The sequence below is a fragment of the Condylura cristata genome, unplaced genomic scaffold (genome assembly GCF_000260355.1).
Source record: "Condylura cristata isolate star-nosed mole 26May11 unplaced genomic scaffold, ConCri1.0 scaffold00005, whole genome shotgun sequence".
NCBI lineage: Eukaryota > Metazoa > Chordata > Mammalia > Eulipotyphla > Talpidae > Condylura > Condylura cristata.
The window spans coordinates 27,663,304-27,685,996 of record NW_004567106.1 but is presented as its reverse complement, the minus strand read 5'-3'; the positions used below and the strand labels follow the sequence as shown (position 1 = coordinate 27,685,996).

At 36.7% G+C, this 22,693-nt stretch overlaps 1 protein-coding gene across 2 annotated transcripts in view; it reads left to right on the top strand.

Moving 5' to 3' along the window:
* Nucleotides 1–21,951, top strand: part of HIBADH (3-hydroxyisobutyrate dehydrogenase) — a 91,272-nt gene extending 69,321 nt beyond the window's left edge. Inside the window, exons 5-8 of one of the 2 annotated variants that reach the window (XM_012720718.1) lie at nt 7,724–7,857; nt 9,638–9,714; nt 17,442–17,598; nt 21,047–21,951. In XM_012720718.1, coding sequence (XP_012576172.1) covers nt 7,724–7,857; nt 9,638–9,714; nt 17,442–17,598; nt 21,047–21,205 — 527 coding nt within the window. In that variant the 3' untranslated portion in view covers nt 21,206–21,951. The remainder of the gene's footprint in view (nt 1–7,723; nt 7,858–9,637; nt 9,715–17,441; nt 17,599–21,046) is intronic. The other variant, XM_004676806.1, reaches the window with a different exon arrangement.
* Nucleotides 21,952–22,693: the final 742 nt, after the last annotated feature.

Below are 22,693 nucleotides of genomic sequence, written 5' to 3'. Positions count from 1 at the left end.
GTAGCAGCTGCCAACTTGGGATAGAAGAACGGCTATTGCTTCCAATTTAAGGATCTATCGACCGCTTCCCTTCTCCCTGCAGATCTTCTGCAGAAAACTAATGTTTTCTGCTCCTGCGTATTGTGGTTTCAGCTGTTTCAGATATAACCTATAATTTCCTTCTTTAATATTTAACTTAGGACATTATTAGCTTTCAGAGTTAACTTTCCTATTTGAAAGAAGTTTGGTTTTGTCCTTGGATATGCGGTAACCAGCTGTAGTTTATTTATATGTGTTTAATTCGTATTCTTCAGGAAACAGCTAGTCTGGAGAAACAGGTATCACTGTATGAAGATATTTCAAAATTCTTTGCAAGTTGTATTGTGTTTGAAGAGATAGATGTATGCCCCTTGTTTTTGTTCTCTTAAAGACAGACACTCTAGCCAAACCTCAGTTTCAGGTTTTGTTCACATCAATGACTTATGAAGTATTTTGAGCAAGTCAAAGGAACTGCAGTGACTTTCATTAAAATGCAATACTGAATATATTGTTACTCCATCATGAGCTTATCCTTGTCCTATTAGCAACCAGGAATAGGTGCATTAAATGTAAGAAAAAAGGCACATTGCATTCATAGATTAATATACTTCCCTGCAGATTTCCCACATTTATGAAATACAGCTTCTGTATTTAAAAGCCACATTCTGGAATTTAACACCAGCTAGTACTTAACAACACAGCCCCAGCATTTGTTCAACTGCCATGGACAAGGCGATCTGCGTTATGTAAAGTCTTGAGGATACAGTGGTGCTTTGTGCATAACACAGCAGAGCTTCCGAGATCTTGCTGGGAGGAAATGATCCCAAACATGCCCCTGAAAGACAAGTCTTACTTTGAAAAATAATGATGAAAAATTGCTTATTTCTCCATGTATTTGTGTCTGTGTTTATTTCAGGAAAAACTAACTAAACTTTGTTTATCTGACTCCAGAATAGTGCTGTGAATGTTTTTGCTTTTCTGTTTCCAGCTCAGATAATGCCAGAAGTAGTGTTAACAAGGGGTTATGTTATGCTGGCTTATGTTAAACCAGATCACCTCCTAACATGTGCAGAGCCATTCATCTGTGTCACCAAAACCCAAGAGAACATCTGACATGGACTCTGAAACAGAAACAGTGATCACTTACAAATCAAACATGGCACGCTCTAAACTGATTGTGCACGGCAATCTCTTCTAGAAAGGACAACTAATTGAACATGATAAAGTGTAAAGTTAATTAACACCCTTAAATTTGTTGATTACTTTCACGGGATTATATTGTTCGTGGAGTAGCAGCTTTCTATCCCAGCTGTCGCCTTTTTCAGTGAATGTAGTTGGTAAACAATAGAGACACCATAACAAGTCGTAAATGGTCCCTGTGACAGCAGCCCCTTGTGAGGCTGCATCTGTAGAAAATGATTAGAACAATTGCATTTTAAAGACGGCTCACATTGCAGCCGAAGTCCCATTGGTCCTCTTCTTGATCTCTTTTGATGGCAGACTGGTTAAAACATTTAAGTTCTTTTGAGTAAATTGGGTAAATGAAGTGATTTACTACATTTTGCTATATATCAATGAGAGTGCTTCAGAGGCAAGGTTTTTACAGTATTAAAGACGAATATAATTTGATGGTACTTTTTGAAGGTACAATCTAGTCCCTCTGTGAATTGGAATGATTCTTTCCAGTAGCCATAGAATTGAAAATGATCTCCTTATTTGTGACTCATGAATGGCTATTTTTAGTTACAACATGGATCATAGTATTTCCATTGTAACTATTGGTTCTGCTTTTTAGTATCTTAAAATTTCAATGTGTGCTTGTTGCTAAAAGTAGGCAAAAGATTTTGACTTGAGGTTTATTTGTTGAACTTTTTTTAAATGACTCTTGTGTAATAACTTTGTAGATATTTTTGCAGTGTATTCTTTCATTTAAGCTTCAAAGTAGGTATGGCAAGTGTTTTCATCATCATTTCGGAAGAAGCCCATGTTGAGAGGTGTTAAAACTTTTTTGGGTGGTATGACCTCGAACTGGGACTTTACTTCAGGTTCCTTAAATTACCTGTTCCTCTTCTTTTTTTTTAAACACTTAATAATAATGACTCCATGAATGTGCGTTTACATTCTGCATGGTTATGAAGCATTAAGTGAAAATGCCATTACCAAATGTATAGAATCGTGCCTCTTCAAAGTGAGCTTTTTTTGAATAAGCTAGAAAACATTGACTTACTTAGTCTTAATTAGTATTCTTGGTCATTTTATTAACCATTGATTTCTCCTCTGTCTACCTCCTAAAAAAAGACAATGAACATTTATCAGACATGCTATATATATATGCTAGGTGCTAAGATTCAAACACCTCTTGCTCATAAGACACCAGAAAAATTGATTAGAGTGTTATAAGTGCTTTGTTAGAGATAGCACCAGGAATGTTATAAGAATAGAGAAAGGGGATGATGGCCATGAAGTGCTTCTCAGAGTTGACATAAGTTGAGTCTTGAAGGAAAAAGTGTGGAAGGGAAGAGAATTGCATATGAGAGAACAGCCTAATTAAGAAATGGAAGGTTGCATAGCAAGGCGTTTTTTTTTTTTTAAAGATTTATTTATTTATGCATACAGAACTGGGGTACAGGCCAGAGGCTCAGGGGCGGTGAGAGGCTTCACCAGAGACAGAGTGGGGAACAGAACAGGCAGATCGACGAAGTACACTGCTGAGGGGAGCAGCGGGCGGGTCAGGAGAGGTCTGCCACGCCATGTGGTCTCCTCCGGGGCAGGCGGGAATCGAACTCATGCGGAAGCGGCTTTTAGATTCTCAGTGCTGTGCTTTAACCCGCTGCGCCACCAGGGAGGGCCCGCAAGGCGTTTTTGTTGTAAGGATTAGATGAGAAAACCAGAGAAGCAGTTAGTGTTTACTGATGAGAGAAGTATTTAAAAAAAAATCAGAAATCAGGGCCCTCCCTGGTGGTACAAGAGGTTATGACGTTGCACTATGAAGTTCTCTGCAGCCATTGTGCAGGAGTTTGATCCCCTGCCAGGGAGGTGACCCATTGCTCCCCTCCACAGTGTGTTTCAGTACATCTGCCTGTTCTGCTCCCCACTCTGTCTCTGGTGAATCCTTTTACCCCATACCTCATTTATTCGTTCCTGTATAAAGTTCCAAATGAGAATTTTTAGAATCCTATAACTCAATTTAAGGAAAAGTTACATTTTTCCTAAGACTGCATTTCCTTTTTCCAAATAGTTTGCTAGAATTTCTCAGATACTCAGATCCATATTTAAAATTTATTTTGTGGTCTGTTGGTTTAGTTTTTGTATTTGTTCTTCTGACTTTCAGTTTTCTGATTGTTTTGTGCTAATAAATCTGTTGTGAAGAGAGGTATAGGGTGTTGTGTATATTTAGGTAACAGGGAACACTCAGTCAATATATAAAGCTTGGAAATTATTTGCCCAGTATTGTATTATTTAAACTGCTCTGAACAGTTTGCAGATGGATTTAGAACACCCTATTCTTAAAATGTTTTCACATGCCTATACATATTTGATTGAAATTTAAGCTGACTGTTAGAGAAATGGTCAGTGTCTGCCTCTTTAAAGGCAGGGTAGTGAGCCACCCATTATGAATGGTTTGAACATTTGCCTTTCATTTGATTCTACAAATGAATTAAGTTTTTCTGATTGTAGGGTCAAGGGGAGAAACATTTAGAAGATACCACAGGAAAGTATTAGAGAAAACATTAATGCAACACAGTCCTTAGGCTTGTTAGTTTTAATGAATGTAGCTACCTGAGAAAATTCATTTTCTAAATCTTGCTAATTTGGAACATTTGCTATATCACTTGTAGAAGATGAAATGTTTTACATATTGCTGTGATAAATTTGAGAAAGCAGATGTCTATGAACCTGAAAACCCCAAATTACCATAGAAATTTCAAAAGCTTTAAACTAACCCAGTGATTATCTTGTCTAATCATCTCATTTTATAGATGGAAGAACTTAGGGCAAGGAGCACTTAATGGCTTGCTGGAATGACAGGCACTTTGTAACCCTTGGTATCTTGTGTGGACACACTGTTCCTGTGTGATATGCTTGCTCTTCCCTGCCTTGCAGCTTCAGTCTCTCTCTCTCTCTTTCTGAGTTAATTTTTTTTCAATAATATAGTAGTTTTCTTTCTCTTTTTAAACAAGTTTGCATTTACTAAGTTTATCTTATGTACCAGTTACTGTACATGTGAGGTAAGCAAGCCAAAGCAGCAATGGCCTCCCAGAGAGTGGTGGGCTGTCATTTTATATTGCTAGATGATCAGGGATGGCTTCTCAGAACAGGTGAATTTTTCAGAAGAAATTTGAGTGAAGCAAAGGAAACAAATCATGAATATCTAAAGGACATTCCAGGCAGAAAAAACAACAAGCTTCAGACTTTGAACTGGGAACATAATTGACCTGTTACAGGAACAGCCAGGAGGCCAGGGTGGCTGGAAGGCAGTAAGCAATGAAGAGAAAATGGCAAGAGATAGGGATGCCCAAGGGAAACGTGTAGGACTTTGGATTTTATAGGGAGAATGATGGGGAGCTTTTTGAAGCTTGAGAATTGAAAAGAAACACAACCTAGTTTTCTATTTGAAAAAGATTCTTCTAGTTGCTGTATAGAGAATAGACTATGGACGCAAGAACAGAAGGGAGACCAAGTAGGAGGCTATAGTAGTAATCCAGGCAAGAAAGGGTGATGGCTCAGTACAGGTTGGTAGTGATGGATGAAGGAGAGGAGTGACTGGATCACAAGTGTGCAACTTCTTAAAATGGGGCAAATGTTACTCAGCTACGATTCCAGGGTATAGCAGAGAATCTAGTTCGTAGTTGGTAAATTGTTTTGAGTGAATAAGACCAAACAAATGCAGCATTCTTGTCTCTTTGTCACACACTGTGTGGCCATTGAAAGGCTTTAAAAAATGTCTTCAGGGTAATCTTAGCATTACTACCCATAGACCATTTTAGTGTTCCTTAACCCAGGGCCAGCCTGCTTCCATTGTTTATAGGTTCAGCCCAAGCCAGCTAATATGTATCTAGAGAGGCTAAAATTATGCTAGAGAAGACAATTGGTTAGATAAACAGTAAGAAAGGACCTATTTGCCTTTATGTAGGTAAAGATTTAAACTCCCATTCTGCAAACTCAAGTTATATAGCAGTAAGGATTTACATTTAAAAAGCATTTTATATTTTAAGGTTTATGTTTATATATTTACAACCACTCCATGATGCTCTTCCCATTTTAGGTAGGAGACTTAAAAAAGTTAAATAACTTATTTATAAAACAGCCAGCAGGTTGCACCTCACCTAAATCAGGTGATCTCCGTTAGCTTATAACAGAGGAATCAGGTAAGAAACTCGTAGATTTAATAAGGGGTAGTAAATAACTGTAGTAGGATAAAGCACAGGATTAAGTTTGGTTGTATATAAAACCAAATTGTATATATAATTGCTAATACATACAGTAAAATAAATATTCTACTAATCTTCTAGCATTTGCCTGAGTATATAATCCATGTTTCCCTAGTTTGGAAAGTGGACTTAAATTCAAATGGCATGCAGTGTATTAAATTTACTTGTTATTGATAGACGTCAAAATCTATAACATGTGCCGTCTCTAAGATGTCTTCCACAGATTTAGAGTTTTAGCTTTCTAATGTTATTTTCTAAACGTGAAGTGATTACATTTATTTTGCAAGAACTTAAGTCATAATTTTACCTTTCCAAAGGGAACTAGACTTGCTAGTGTCATACAGTTAGGGGAATACCTATGGAAAGATAAGATTTGGTCCCAAGGAACTCCAGAATTTTAGAGTTACCTAATTTAGTCAGACTCTTACTCTTGGGTTATGATAAAGTTGGAAGTAATTATACCATCACACTTAGAGGAGGCAAGAATGGAAATACCACAGCCCTCTGAAATAAAAGATGATTTTTCTTCTGTTGTGGACTTCTCATGCTTTAGTAACTTATTTCTTCTTTTTGAAATATGTGTTTGAACAAGTGAGAAAGTATACCTGTCAAAAGATTAACCAGCTGAAAACCATTGTCAGCATTAATTTTCCTTTAATAAATGACTTTCTGAAGCTATTTAGCAATCTGTAATCTAGATATAAAGCTATGGATCTATGATGGATAGTGCTGGATTTGTTTGTAAACTTTGACTTAAATAATCTACTTAATTCTCTAGGTCAGATTAACCAGGTTAGGAGTAAGGATGCTCATGTGGTTTCAATAAAAATGACTATACAAATTGAGCAAAATCATTGTAAAACATTAATGACCTACAGTCTTAGTATAATAAATTAGGGACTAGCAACACAATAGTTACTTAAACTTCAGAGTTGCCAGAATATTCAATTCAACTAAAAGCATTTGTTATAATTGTGATTTTCATCCATAACTCCAAATGTGGCTGAAAATGTGAAATAATGTAACTTAGCCATATGTGTGAGCATTTTAGGCTTTTATAAGGAAGGCATTCCTTCTTCCAAGTTTGTTTAACTAACATAATGCTGACTTATTTTTGGCTTTTAATAAGTAGTTAAAAATAGCATGTACTGTAAAATAGAACGGCCACTTGACTTGGCAATAGTAAAATGTTCACAATTTGAGTGAAAAATGGAGAGAATGACCTCTCCACTTGGGCTTTTTATATATAAAAAAAATATTTCATTGAAATTCAAAAGTAGAGCATTGCATACAACTATCTATTCGAATGACCAGGTTTCATATAGTTCAAGTAATTACAGTTTCTTTATTCCTAGCTGCACTATAAAATAAGGTATAAAGGCAAAAATTTCACTAATTCCACATACTTTCCTTGTTTTGATCAATAAAACCTAACTTGAAAATTATGAATTAAGGTTTCTTTAATAAAATAATAATAACAATAACAATAATAATAATGCTCAGTTTCATTTTATAGTTAGTAAGTTTCTAGATGAGTGAAATCTAACCTCCACCCCTTTTTTGGACCAGACTAGGTAGGCCATGTTTTCTGGCTAAAGTAGAAGTTGTTTCTTCAACCATTTTAATCAGTGAACATGTGAAAAAAAAATTGTTAAAAACTGCTGAGGAGTAGCCAAACTAAACTATTTCTTCTGCTCCTATCACTGGGAGTGAATTGCCCCAAAGGTATATTCAGGAGGAAAAAAGAAAAACCAAATATTATTGTAAAATGTACATAACCAGTATAAATTAGCCTTTACCTTACAAAAGAATCTTGCCCTCTGAAATGCTTACTAGTTTCTGAGAGAAAGAGTGAGATCTCTGTAGAGACCCCCTAGACAGCAGTGACGAGTAATGAAGGAATCCCCTCTGGCTGCTCCCTGCTGGCCAGGGCACAGATAACCTCTTGTATTCTTGCTATTTGTGAATAGTTATCGTAGGAGCATAGTAGATACACAGGAATAACAAAACACACACTTCAAATTCCCATATCTGGCATGTCAGATTGTACCAAGCAACTGAAAACTGAGAATGAGAGTATGAATGAACCTGTCTGACCCTTTTGGTTTATGATCATACTGCTTGCTATTTGATTATTAAGGTATTTCAGGGCAGATTTAGAGTATCTTGGATATGGTTTCATTTGGCCTGGGAGGGTAGTCTAATTTTACTGTCTGCTTAAGTATGTGAAGAAATGTGTCTTACTTCTGTCCCCTTACCTCCAAACCATTCAGGTGTGGGAGCTGCTCGGTCTGGGAACCTCACGTTTATGGTGGGAGGAGTAGAAGAAGAATTTGCTGCTGCCAAAGAATTGCTCGCCTGTATGGGCTCCAATGTCGTGTATTGTGGAGCTGTTGGGACTGGGCAGGTAACATTTTCACATTATTGACCTTGACTTAATTGATATAAAATTGACAATTGTTCATTTCTCTTGCCTGGCCACATTGTTATTCTTTCTTACAGTGTTCAATATATGAATTCATGTTGCTCAGATTTTTCTTAAATTAATTTGAAATAAATTAGATTTCCACCATTTCTTTTAGAATGAAGCAGACATCAGCCATACATTTATTTTTTAAAAAATAGTGAAAGTTTCATCTTTCAGATTTTGACATATCATCTCATCACTGCTGAAATCATTAAATCAAGTTAAAACTACTGTTTGAAGTGCCGAGTTGTTGCTTAGCTGTTGTCCTCCACCTACTTTTGTAGCTATTTGCTACAGCACTGTTTACAGTATTAACCTATGCACTTCAATATTTTTCTTTAAAACCCAATAATTTTTATTTAGAAATACGCTGTATCACTGCCCTAAACAGATAGGGGTGTACAACAGTGCTGAACTTTGAAATGAAACTAGTTGCTCCCCTCCCTCACGCAGCCCTCACAAGCACATTCACTCACTTCTCTTAATGCCTGTTCCTGGTCACTGGCACCCTCTAGACCTCATTCATGACTTTAGTATTATCTCAGATCTATTATCTCCAGTCCCTTGTCCAGTCAGTCTCCAGATTCAATTGATTTCAGTGACCCTGTGTGCCAGGTTTACTACTCTGCTCAGCACTGTATCCAAAAACAACTTGTGTGATCACAGTGTTACAGGGTAGGGAGAAGGGCACACCACGTTACCCATCCCTCGTGGGTAAAAGTCTACCCAAAAGGGATTGGCACAAAGCAAAGCCTCATCTGCCACAAGTCTGGCAGGGACCCATGAAAAGGATCAGAAATGGCCAGACAAGTCTGGTTGGAAAAGAACAACATCAAAATCAACATGAAGGCTGCTATAGTAGTCAACCTTCCCACCTGTCTCTCACCCACATCTGTTTCAACCAGTCCAGGACCAAGAAACAAGAGTCACTTCTATACATGTCTCTCCACTGCGTGTGCCTCCCCAGGTCTTCTGGCTCTACATACTGCTTCTTTCCTCCTCTCAGCTCTACCCTCTGTTGAGTGAGGCAGGAAACCTGGAACCTCCCCTTTTCCTGGGGACCACACTGTAGTTACAACAGTGTTTCCCAATTCTGAAACTTGAACTATAACCCTATTTCCCACCATGCAAATTTAGCTCTCCACCCTACCTTACGTAGCACCTACTTTCTTACCATTCCCTAAAACATATGCACATGGCCCATTTTCTTACTTCTTTCAGGAATACCCTGTGTTGTATTTAATCACTCTTACATAGTTACCATTTCTGATTTCACTTCTCTGCCTGACCCTGTGGTCTTTCTTTTATGACTGAAATCATACATATCTTGCCACTTACTTGTTTTGTTTGTTGCCTTTGCATTCTCTGTGTTACTATCTTTCTAGAATGTGCACCCTTTCCCTTAAAGAGATACAAATCTTTCTTTACCTATTTACTTTTACCTACCTGTACCAAGCTTACAGGACGAGATTGGTCACCACTTTGGGGTTCTTACCTACTGAAAGAGACCCCCAATCTGGCATGGCACACAGCATGTTAGACTCTGAGAGGGAGACATACAACCTCCCTGTTCTTTTCCCTGCTTGAGAGAATCAGCAATTGAGTGCTCTTTATTTTTAAGAAATTTCCAGGGAAAATGTGGAGTTAATTGAAAAAGTTCCAATGAGTTATATATAGCTTGAAAATAAAGATATTTAATATGTACTTAATTTATTTTCAGGCAGCAAAGATCTGCAACAACATGTTGTTAGCTATTAGTATGATTGGAACAGCTGAAGCTATGAATCTTGGAATCAGGTTTGTTGAATTTTCATATATTGACAGTTTTTACAAGCTTTACTACTTCATGTTCTGATGTTGGAAAAAAATTGTTCATGAGAGATAAATGAATTGGGCTAGGAACATTTTGGAAGTACTTCATTATTGAACTTTAATAGACTTTTGCTTATTTGATGACCAACAGGACCCTGGAGAGCAAGAACTCTCTTTGCCTAGCCATAAAATGGATTGTGTTGTATATTTGAAGCTACATTATCCTTTTTAAGTAGAAACTGGTTTTTTTTTGTTATGTTGAAATGCAAGGAACACCTTCACTGTAAAATTTAAACATACATTGATTGGCAATGTAGGACAAATCTGTACAAAACGCCAGTTTTAATGTGTTAAATAGCAAAAATCTCACAGTTAATTTTAAAGATCTAACTGGTTTTACTAGTCATTTCATGAATCAGATAGCATCCCTCCTGGCAAGTACATGGACACTGTAAGAAATTGTATAAAATGGGAGATTTTTATAGCTAGAAAGAGGGCTTCAAAAGAAATGGATTCTTCAGGGGAGGATTACTAGGTGGGGTCTTACCCTGCAGATTACCTACCTCACTAGTTTAACTCCATTTGGGGCCTGTTTCTTTCTTTCTTTTCTGTGTGTGTGTGTGTGTGTGTGTTTTTCTTAATATAATATAATAGTTTGTTTTTACATCATTTTGTATATATATTTTTCCATCTCAGTTGTAATTCCTGTGGGTTTCCCATCACCGAGTCACCCCTTTTCTGTTTTTTAAACAAATTCATAGTAATGACTTAAAGAGTTATGTTACCATGTAACTGCTACTTTATTTTCAACATAATTACCCAAATCTGCACTGACAGGGCTCTTGGTTGTTTATTCTCAGGTTAAACTGGATGGTATTCTTAAACCTGCGACTCATTTGCATAACTCATTCATTTTAACTTGCCTGTGATTTTGTTACTTTCCACTAAAATATAGCTTCCCATTAAAACAAAATGGCATTCATTCTTGCTTAAAGGGATTCAAGACTTCTGTTTTTCCTATGATGATCATCCTTTAGAATGTTTAAGGTTAATGTTTTAATTTTAACCTTTAATCTTTTGGGTTAAGAATGCTATTTATGATTAATTACCTAATTAATTTTTTGAAAGTTTTGTATTTCATGAATATAATAAATATACCTTTTACTATAGAAAATGCTTAATGAGCAAGTTGCTTCATTCAGGTGTTTTCTTAATAGTTCCCAAAACTACTTAACAAAAACCACAAGTCAGTGTACTGTTCATACCTCAGCTTTTGATAAAAGCAATAAAGAGAGACAAAGTACTTGGTATTTTTTAAAGCACAGTAATGGATTCAATTTCCTCTTAATTACCATATCAAGATGCTGTTGTTTTATTGAATTGCCCTTGTCTCAGATGTTAAACTATCTTGACCTATTAAGTTGTCATGTTGTAATTGAGATAAAAGGAATTTGCTTTGTATCAGCGCTAATTGGTTTATCAATATCCTGTACCATTTACATTTTAAAATTAAATGTCTGTAAGATAGTAAGGCATATCTGTACAAAGCCTTAGTAAAACTGGTAGTAAGTATATAGGAAGCTGATCAGAGTGTATGGTAGCCAGTTTTAAGTAATAAGTCACTTATAATTGATATACTGGTTACTAGTAAACTTGTTTTCTTATCTGTCCTATAGATTAATTTCATGGAAGAGGAAAATGTACATTTCTGGAACAAAATGATTGTTGTTAACAAAAGGATTAGAACATTAGTATGCATGAGCATCTTTAGGTTTTTATCTTTTTTTCTGCCTGCAAATGAATATATAATAAAAAAGGAAAAGCCTATATGAGCTTTCATTATATGACCCTTAAAATTCCCTTTTTATCTTTATCAATTTATTTTATATTCAGCTGCTTATTTTTGAGCATCTCTGGGTCAAGGATTTCCTGAGACATGGTAATGTATCCTGTGGTACTCCTAAAATAATTTTCCTAGAAAAACTTTTATTAAATAACCATTTTGCCACTCTAAAATGAAACTTTGGTAAATGCTTGTGGAAGTCTAACCTGAAACACCAGCTAATAAAGAATGGACTGAAATCAATTGAATCAAATTAATTAAATAAAATTATATAAGTAGTTGTATACATTGGATACTAGAGAGGATTTTTTATCAAAGAGAAAATAAAACTGATAAAATTCCAAATAGAAATGTTCAGAGAAGCAGCATAGATTTTCCCCATATTATTAGTCTTTGTCCACTAAGACTAATATGGTATTTAGAAATGTGAAAATATAAAATATTTAGCTTTCCAAAACTCCGTTCTGTTACTGTTATTCATCTACACACACACACACACACACAATACTTACATATATATGTAAACACCTGAACACAAAGCAGGAACTCACTAGTTTTACTTAACTGTTTCAATAATTTATAAGCTTTGACCGTACTAATGAATCACTTATTTCCCTAACATTAGGATTTTTGTCAGTTTATTTTACAAAGATTTTCAGTAGTTTGAAAGTCCTAAAAATGATTGCTTCTTGCTATTGTCTTTTTCTCCATGGTTTACAGACATGGTTTAAAATGACAGGGTTGTTCTCTAATAGAGTATAGAGAACGACCACGATTTATTGAGCTTTGCAAGGTGAAAGAGAAAATTGGCATCAGCAAGCATAAATTCCCAAGTAGTAAATTCCCACAAAGTAGTACAGCATCAAAGTGGTTCAGCCACATTTATATTCTGTTCACTCTGAAGTGAATTTTTTCTAGAGCATTAATGTCAACATTTACAAATTGAGTCCCTATTCCTATGAAGTGATCATTTCTGATTAATTCCATTCTCATAAGACAGTATTTTTTTCTGGAACATTGATGTTTCCCTTTTTCAAAAGTAGAAGAATAAAATCTGATAGTTAAAAATTTCTATCGACCCTATGATCTTTTACAGTGAGTCTTTATGGATGTTAGTGAAATTTTAAAATGCTGTTAAAAAGAAAGCAAGCATAAAAACATCAGTGTACAACATTTTGAGATTCTTTTTATTTGCTCTCTCTGCTTCTAATTGGGTCCTAGTTAGGACTTAACAGTTCTATGGCATGGAAAGTGTTCTGCTTGCATTAGAGAGAGGTATTGTTCTGTGTGTCACATTCGTTGTTACTGTAATTAATACATTCTTACATCAGCTTTGTTATTTTTGCTCTACCTGGGATTTATTTTTAAAATATTAGTAGTAAGACAGGTTAGTTACATTACTAACCAAGATGCAGATCATTCCAGCAAAAACCATATTGTCTTCCACCAAAAGAGACTTGAAGCAGTTGGATTTCTGGATGGCTGTTTCAAGTGAGAACTTTCCCACAAGTCTTATTTTTGCCTCAGAAGATGTTGCCTTTTCATTTAGGTGATGACTGAAGCCTCAGTTGTATGCCTTAATAAATAGAAAATAGGGGGCTCCCTGTTGGTGAAGGGATTAGTTTAGGATTAATCCGTAGCCATTGTGGCACAAATTCAGTCTCTGGCCAGCCAGCTGACCCACACGTCTTCTGTCTTGCCAGCTGCTCCCCTCAGCTGTGTATTTCAGTAGATCTGCCTGTTCTGCTTTCCACTCTATCTCTGGTGAATCCTCTCCCCCCATGCACACTGCTGGCCTATACCCCAGTTCTTGTATGCATAAATAAATAAAAGTCTTTCTTAAAGATTAAATAAATAACTAAATAGAAGAAAATAGCAAAAGGTCTGTGATATGTTTGACCAAATTTCTTAGTTAATTGACAAAGCACCATCATATTGATTGATGGAGTGAAAAAGTCTGAGACTCGGGATAGTGAGAGTTTGGGTATTTATCTAGCCTGCCAAACACCCATCTCTGTCAAAGACTTAAGTGTTTTTCACTATAAAATGACAAAATAATATCTATTCATAGGGTTATTGCAGAGGTAATAGGAATTAATCCATTTTAGTCTTAAAGAAGTTCCTGGCACGTAGTAGGTACTCAGTACATGGTAGCTGTTGATGTGGTGGTGGTTAATATATGAATTGAGTTTTCTTCTTTCTTTTCTTTTCTTTTCTTTTTTAAAGATTTGTTTATTTATACATAAAAGAGCTGGATACAGGCCAGAGGTGTTGGGCAGGGTTGGGGGTGAAAGATTTTACCAGAAATACAATGGGGAGCAGAACAGGCAGATCTACTGAAATACACTGCTGAGGAGAGCAGCAGGTGAGACAGCAGAAGTCTGCTGTGCCATGTGAGTCAGTTCCTTGGCAGGGGATGGAGCTTGTGCTTGCAGTGGCTGTGGAGAGCTTCATTGTGTTGCTCTTTAACCCATTGTGCCACAAAGGAGGGCCCTAAATTGAGTTGTTTTCTAATGTTTGGTTTTCCCCTAACATTTTTTACTAGCTGGCATTGTATATTTTTTGTTTATTACCTGTCTTCCCAACTAGAATGCAAGCTCCTTGAAGGGAAATGGCTTTGTGTGCTCATTGCTATATCGAAAGAACATACCTGGCACTCTGTTGGCACTCAACAGTAATTCATCAACTGAATAAGGAGAGGAGAGGAGAGGGAGAAAAGGAGAGGAGCGAGGAGAGGAGATGAAACTTCTCTGGCTTCAGGTCAGAGTTATTTGGGTGTCTTAATCACCCGTTTCTGGAGGATGGTGCAGCTTCATGTGGCCTCCTTGACTTCAGTGCTTCAGGTGCAGCACTGCACAGAGCAGTTCTGTTCAGATATTGGTGAAGGAGTAATTGATTAAAATTGACATGGTCTTAGATGTTTCATTTCCAGATATCTTCCTGTGATACAAACATCTCAGTGACATATTTTGCTTTTTCCTTATATAAAATCAGACAGTATAGAAATTTATAGAGCATATAAAGTGAGCAAACTTTTTTGGCCCTTAAACTTTAATAGTGAAGACAAACATTTGGGTTCTCTCTCAGTTTTTTGTTTTTTTTTTTTTTGCAGTTTATGCATCATTTTTATTTCTCCCAAAAATTCATTTAAAATTCTTATGTTTTAAAGGTGAGTAGATTTGACACAGTGACGTTTATTTGAGTTGTATTATATATGCGGTCAGAGCAATGAATTCATTCTCTGTTTATATCAGAGAACATTCCAGCAATTGCAAAGTCACATGCATGCATGCGCATACTCTCGAACCACATCCAGTGGCAAGTTATTATGGGGACTGACAGACTGTCATCCTTTTGATGGCTTGAGCTGTATATCTCCTGAACAGCAATGGGGCTCTTATGCAGAAAGTATCATATGTTCCCAGCCAATTTACAGGGAAACAGCAATAACATTTTATCATGGTTGAGAGCCCAGTAGCTGCTTCCTATTAAACTTGCCCTTTCAGATACCTGTCTTGGATTAATTTGTTGATTTCAAATGGAAACTCAGTCTTCTCCAGTGAAGCATGACGTTTTAGGATAGACTCTCTGAATGACAATTACTGTGTATTCTAGCTGGTTTCAGACCATTACAAGCCTTGGGCACAGTGGAAGACAGAGGACTTCAGTAACTGATTTTAATATCGTGTCTAATTTCAACTGTCAGTTATATATGTGCCAGTGAAAGAATCCTCAGAAAGATGAAATGCAAAACACTTCTAACTTGCTCTTTTTAATGATGCACTTTGCTGTGGGGGGTGGGAGAGTGGGAGGAGGAAAAGCACAGAGGGAGAGGCAGTAGGCATCTCCTAGAGGGAATCAGCATGGCAGACAGGGGAAGCATCAGATCTGAAAAGTGAGCACATAACAACCACCACTTTTTTTTTAATTTTTTGGTCTGCCCCTCAGGATGCTTCTAAATAGCAATATGTTCACCAAAAAAGGGTTCTATAATTTTTTTAACATACAAGAAAAATAAAATGTGGGGTTTTAAAAAGGATAATAAGCTTTACTCATCATTTTGGTATTATGGATAGCGTGATATTCCTTAGCTGTAGAGACTGTTGTGAGTTCCTGCTGAGTGTAGCTTGATAGATTATAAAGAGGAAGTAACTCTGCTGCCTTAAATGTCATAAGCCATTTCAAGAAAATGTCTAAATTAGGAAGCCCCTAAAGTATATTTCAAATGGAAGGGAGAAGTGATATTCTGGGGTCTTCAAAAATATTCCCTGCTTAAGAAATACATTAGACATACACATCCTTGATCATTTATGCTTCGAGAATATTTTTGCAGTTACAGCACATTAACTAATTGTTAATTTGTGATTTTACATTTCACAGTTATTCCCTAAGCACATTGGCTTTATCTTTTCCCAAGTCTTCTACAACATTATAGTGATATTCTGATCTTATTTAAAGGGGGAAAGAAAACATCAGGAGCAACTGTACGTGCAACAAAACTTAGGTCTTTATAAAAGAACGAATGAAACTGCTGGCTTTCTTCCCAGCAGGTTACATTTGAACAGAATATGTGATAGCTGACTTCAGTCCAGTTTTTTGTATCTGTTAAAATCTGTAGTAAAAGAAAAATCCTCATACAGTGGCCCATCTTGTGAATTAATATACATTCACGTACATGGGATAGTAGTCCTTGAGCCACAGCTACTCCTGAAGAACCTGGTCACATACCAGTTGCATTACATGTTGAGTCCATACAGATCCTGGCTCTGACCTCCTTCCTCTCCTCTATCAATGGGAAAATACTCTATAGGTCAAAATAACTGAGATTTTGAAATAAACAGACATATGTTTTAAATGCACAAAATAAACAACAACTTAAGCATGCCAAATACCTCAATTTAACATTTGTATGTGTCTCTTTTCAGTCCTTATTCTGAAAGAGATTGGTTTTAAAGCTCTTGTGACATTTGGTGTATGAGTTCTTTGTTTAATAAACTGCTTGGTATAAAGTTTTATCAGAAACTTGATTCAGTGGTACTTAGCAAAGCTGTGCTTCCCAAACTGGGGTAAAAGACTGAGAATCAAAGTAATGCAGCATTTTGATTCTATTTTTTTCTGGATCCACATTGAACAGCCGTTTATGCCATCAGCGCAGTGATAGAACAAATGATGTTTCCGCTTGGGCAAGCTTTGTTTTATCAGGATCAGTAACCTTATCAGCAGTTGACCCAGAACTATAATGCATGTCTCTGAATAGATAGCATATGTCACAACTCTCTGCAGACTTGCTTCATAAGCAAGATTGTCTAATGAAGATTTAATAAATAAGAAAAAGTTTGCAGCCAGAAGTGTCCTCTTATAATGATAACTTCTCCTAAGCTCGCATTTATCCTCATATGCTAAGAGAATAAACATACATATAAATGCATCCACATGGGCTTTCATGACACATAGTTTATCTGTCAATATTTTTTTCTGAAATGTATCATTCGTGAATAGAGAATGCAGAATTTAGATCATCGTGTTGGTTTAAGGTTCTTATGTGACACATAAATGCAATAATGTCCAAAACCCATGTGTGTGATAAACCAACAGCACTTTTTTGTGCAATTAATGTATTGTTTCTTAAAAATAGGATAGTGCAGAGCGTTTTTTCTCAGTGCAGAATGGCCTGGCTCAGGAATGTTTAGTCACTAACCTTTACTACCCTATAATTTTAGATTGGATTCTTCACTCCCATCAATCTGCTTTGATTTCTGAAGACATATAATAAATGAAGAGAGAAGATGGAGCATCGTCCTACGTAAATAAGTCACGCATGACTTGTACATTTTGACATTTAACACTTATTTTCTCTGACCTTTGACAGGTTAGGGCTTGACCCAAAACTACTGGCTAAAATTTTAAATATGAGCTCAGGACGGTGTTGGTCAAGTGACACTTACAATCCTGTACCTGGGGTGATGGATGGAGTTCCCTCAGCTAATAACTATCAGGGCGGATTCGGAACAACACTCATGGCTAAGGTATAGTAAATGCAGACTGCTCAAGAGAGAGGGGAACACAGTTTAATGGGCTCTTTCTTCTCCCTCCTTCCCCTCTCTTTCTCTCCTCTTCTCCCCTTTTAACAAAGCATCTGTCCATCTTAGAAGGCAAGATTACAAAATGGTAATTTACCTACTCACTGGAAAACTTAACATAGATAAAATCCTTATCTTGTTCATTCTTGGCCTTTTAGGTAAGAAGAATAGGCTGGGATTTTTCTTTAGTGCTTGGGGTTGGTTTGCATTATAAGCTGGTAAAATTTTGTTCTTCTTTATAAATGTACATTAATTTTACCAAGTTCTTGGAATGGAAGCAGTATGGATTTTCTGATGGTTCATAAATTGCACATTGAAAAAAAATGATACATGGACCAAAAAAGATCTTTCTCATGCTATTAAATATTTCTTCCTGCTTTAATAGTTTATGCATATTTATGTTAAAGACATTTGAGAAGCAAATTGCCAGCCTGCTCTTATTTGTTAACTTTAGGAAATACTTTTTAACAGACTGTCTCATATTTCTGCATAGAGCTTACTTTTCCTCTAGTTGACTTTTTCTTTTCAATTACAAAGTAGTAATACATAACACCTGGATCCCATACCATACTTAGCTTTCTCTCCTTCTTTCTTTCTTTCCCTTGATGTTCTGTCCATTCTACTTCTCAAATATTCTTTTTTTTTTTTTCCAGTTCCCTGCTCTGCCACCTGCAGTACCTGGACTTTGCCTTGTTTAGCTCACACCCTTCACTCACCTCCCTGCCATTCACGCTAATTTTTCCAGTTGATTTTCTAAACCATGGCAAGCCTGTGCTTCTGAAAATGTAAATGCTTGATAATGTATTTTCTCTTATTAAGCATTTTTCATGGTTTCTAATTATTTGTAGAAGGAAGTTCGTCCCTGCAGATCGCCTTCCAAGACCCTTCATAATTTGCTCTTTGCTTGTTTCACCAGCTCATTTGTGCCTTTCCTCGTCCATCTCTGCTTCAGACATTTCTGCCTGTTATCTCTCACCTACAAACCACCACATTTGGGGTTCTTCTGCCTGGATTACTTTCCTTCCCTTCACTTCTCAGCCCCCTAACTTCAGGCATATTGTTAGTACAATTTAAATATTTACTAGCAAAAGCAGTGTTTAAAACCATGCTTCTTATTTTGCATTTTTACTTTTCCATTAAAAATACTTATTTTTATGCCTTCAATACCTTGTACTTAGGTTTGCCTATCTTCCACTTGGACTTTCATAACTCTGCTGTGCAGCTGTTGTTAGAAACAGAAAGGTGCTCCTTAGATAAGTTGTTTTCATTAAAACTGCAGGGTGACTTGGAAGAATGGAAGAACGACATTTGTGCCCAGTTTCCATTATGTATCTGTAGGCAATGGGTTGTAACCTGTTGGCTTATTTGGTTCCTAAAATAACTGCTTTTGCTTTCCTTGTCACTTCGCGCAGCACTCATGCCCTTCCAGGGAAGCCTTTTTCTAACACTTTGGGGTTAACAACCCACTCAGGCCTTATTAGACTAATCATCATCCTTCTCTTTTTAGAACATCCCTCCTAAAATGTAACAATCACCAAAGCCATTTTAATTTCCCCTTGTTGGTTTGTTAGCTTGTGTTGGGGGTATTTACTTGCCCCTTTGGAAAATTCTAATAAACTTCTCTAGATAGTGTTGTCTGATCCACAGCCTGTTATGCTTAGTCTGAAGTTTTATATTCTAGTTTTATTACCGTCTTAAAAAAATCAAATGCACTTTCTATATAAATTTTCTGTCATTTAAGAACAAGTGCATCTTACAGATGTGCTCTAAAATGATGTCAACAAAAGATGTTTGTCTGTTGTCAATATATAAACACTAAAGTAGTTGTCCACATTTTTTAAGTGTGTGTGTAATAATTATACATGCTTTTTAGTGAAAGCTATAGATGCACTTAAAATTAAGTAGACTTTCCAAGTCTGTGTGTTCACATGTGAAAGTTACATAAAAAGGCCACAAAATGTTTACAACTGTAGTGCCCTATATGTTCGAGAGGCTAACGATTTAATTTATTCTTTAAATGTTTAGTTTTTCTTTGAATCATTTTCCCCTTTGAGTGGAATGAAGGTATCAATAACTAGCTGCTCAGTTGTCAAGGGTGTTCTTCAAAGAATAGACATTCCTCATCTTGCTTTTTGTCTTCCTCTTTCATTGCTTGGTGGGTTAAATCAGGGTGGTAATGGTAAGAAGAAAATTTGTTTTTGCCGCTTGTTTATAGCTCATATAAAAATCATATATATAATAAAATGTGGGATGGAGGCATACTGTTTCAATATCCATGACTTCCATTTATCTCAGGGATTTCAAGTTATCTCAGGGATTCAAGATTCCATTTTATGGTGGTGAATATCCATTAGCTACAGTTTAAAATATAGAGATGTATAACATTAACTGTTCTCTACTCTTAAGTAGCCATAAGTTTTCTGAAACTCTGAGGATGAGAATGAAGATCTCTGAGTGTTAAAGAATTATTATAATGATGACTGTTCCATTGCACTTACAATAAAATCCAAGCTCCTTACCTACATATGTTAAAACTTTGCATTTTACTTCTCCTGGCTCATTTCTACCTTGAGTTTCTTTGTTCATTCAAGTTCAGTTTCATTGGTCTTCTTTACTATATTTTGATATCCAAGGCATGTTGCACTGCAGGGCTTTGACTTGCTGTTCCAGCTGTCTGGAACTCATTCCCAGCTCTGCAAAGATTTCACTGCTCCTTAACATTCAGATCTTGGTGTCTTCACCTCAGGGAGGTCTTCCCTAAATATTTCATCTATTACAACTCTTTTCCTTTTATCCTCTCCTGTCTACCCCTTACCTTCATTATTTTTTTCCTTCTACCCCTTACCCTACTTTATTTTTTTTCAGAGCACTTGCACTATCTGAATTGTTAGTATTTATTTTGTTATCTACCCTCCCCGTAGACTGCAAGTCTCATGAGAAAAGTGTCTTGGTTTTATTGTGACAGTATCACCAGTTCCTAGCACAATGCCCAGCACACAGCAGTTGCTAAATAGCATATTGAACAGATGTATAGTAATTCCATAATGGGGTTTGTCTTAGGCTTATATGTTTCTGCAGATTTGAAAAAGAAGTTCTTTGTTTGAATTCATGTGTACAGTAAGCCCTGTTCAAAGTTAAAACACTAAAGTCTTGCCAGAGATTGGGCACTCAAATCACAATTTCTGTCTAGAGCAATCTTGCAGCTTTAGGAAAGCACTTCTGAAAATGTGTTTGTATGTATATGTGTCTATAACTTACCATAGTACTTGTAGTGCTCTCACTTTTTCAGACTTCATTTTTCCCTCTTTGAAACCAAAACATTAGAAACCATAGTTCCAATGCAGATCTTAACTACTGGTCTCAACGTGTTCCCTCCTGCCCTTGTTTGGTTTAGGACCTGGGATTAGCACAAGACTCAGCTACCAGCACAAAGAGCCCCATCTTGCTGGGCAGTCAAGCCCATCAGATCTACAGGATGATGTGTGCAAAAGGCTATTCAAAGAAAGACTTCTCATCCGTGTTCCAGTACCTTCGAGAGGAGGAGACTTTCTGAGTTTGCCCCTGGGCTCTGAACAGTTGGAAACCACACTACCTTGGAGCCTCCTTACAGCTCACTCCACAAGTAAATGGGTTTAATCAAAGGTCATCTATCTACTTTTGATTGTCTAGGCCACAGGGAACCCTAGGATTACTCACCCATTTTTAACTATTTATCCTTTTTATCTGTTTAGCAGACATATAGTATCTGAATTTTTATTTTCTTCCAGCCATTGATGGTCTCTGCTGTTTAATCTTTTTCAAAAGCTTGATTATTGAGCATCTTCAAGTCAGTCAATCAAGACATTATTTACGCCACTTTACAAAAAGAGCAGTTATTTTTCCAGTAGGATGGAACCTATCTTAAAGGAAAGAAAAAAAATTGGCATGAGGGGCAGAGTTAGAGAAAGGGGAGATGTAATGGGTACTACCCGTGTTTCTCAGCCGTCCCAGGCTCAGCTGTCCTGTTACCTAGCAGAAGTTCTTACATCACCAGTGTGTTTTCCAGGGAGTTGGTAAAGCAAGAGAACTCCTTGGACTCAGCTGCAGCGTCCCAGGCTGCCCTCTCATCACAACTCTTAGTAGTCAGCAGAGTTGCTTTGTAAGTTTTTTCTTTCTTATACATTCACACTACATATTTTTGACTTTAAAAGAATGACATCTAGAGATCTATTTCAGAGCCAATGATATTTGCTTTAGATAATTATTACATTACTCTGAATATAACCAGATTATTTTCAATTCAAATAAATTTCTATGCTGATAGTACTTTTTGGAGGCTTTTTTTCTCCCCAAACATTAAATGATCAGTCACATGGTCTGACAAAGTGGTGTTACAGGCTAGTAGGGGGAAATGATGGGAAGAAAGGGATGGGGAGGGAAGGGAGGTCACAAGGAGCTGAATGCTGAACTGGCCAGTGGCAGTCCAGCCTCCTGCTGCTCTGCCTGAATCCATAAATGGCATTTGTTGGAATGCCCGTCCAAGTTGAGGGTGCTGCAGGAATTCAGCTTCATTAGATACAATGTACCTTCGTATTGACCATTGCTGCCACTCTCCCTGCCTCAGACTTTAGAAATATTCCAGGTGATATTCCTGGTCACCAGATTTGGCAGAAGTACTACTACGTCCATTATTTTCCTGGTGATGAAAAACTCTAGTCACTATTACAAGTGCTGCAACCATGGCAATGAACAAAACAGACCAAATCCTGCCCTTGTAGACTATAAATTCTGGTGTGCTTGTGTGTGAGTGGGAGGGGGAGTAACAGACAAGACATAGATGTGTACCGAACATAGCAGGTGATGGTGAGGCCTGAAAGGAAAAATAAAGCAAGATAAAAGGGATGATGGGGTGTGCCGGGGTATTTTGTAAGAATTTGATAGGACATTGGCTTTCACTCCATGTAAAACAGGCGATGTATATCAGTATCCTTTTGCAGAAGCTAACTGATATATTGCCATCCTCAGAATTTAGTGTTTATTATTTTCCATATTCTGTAGATTG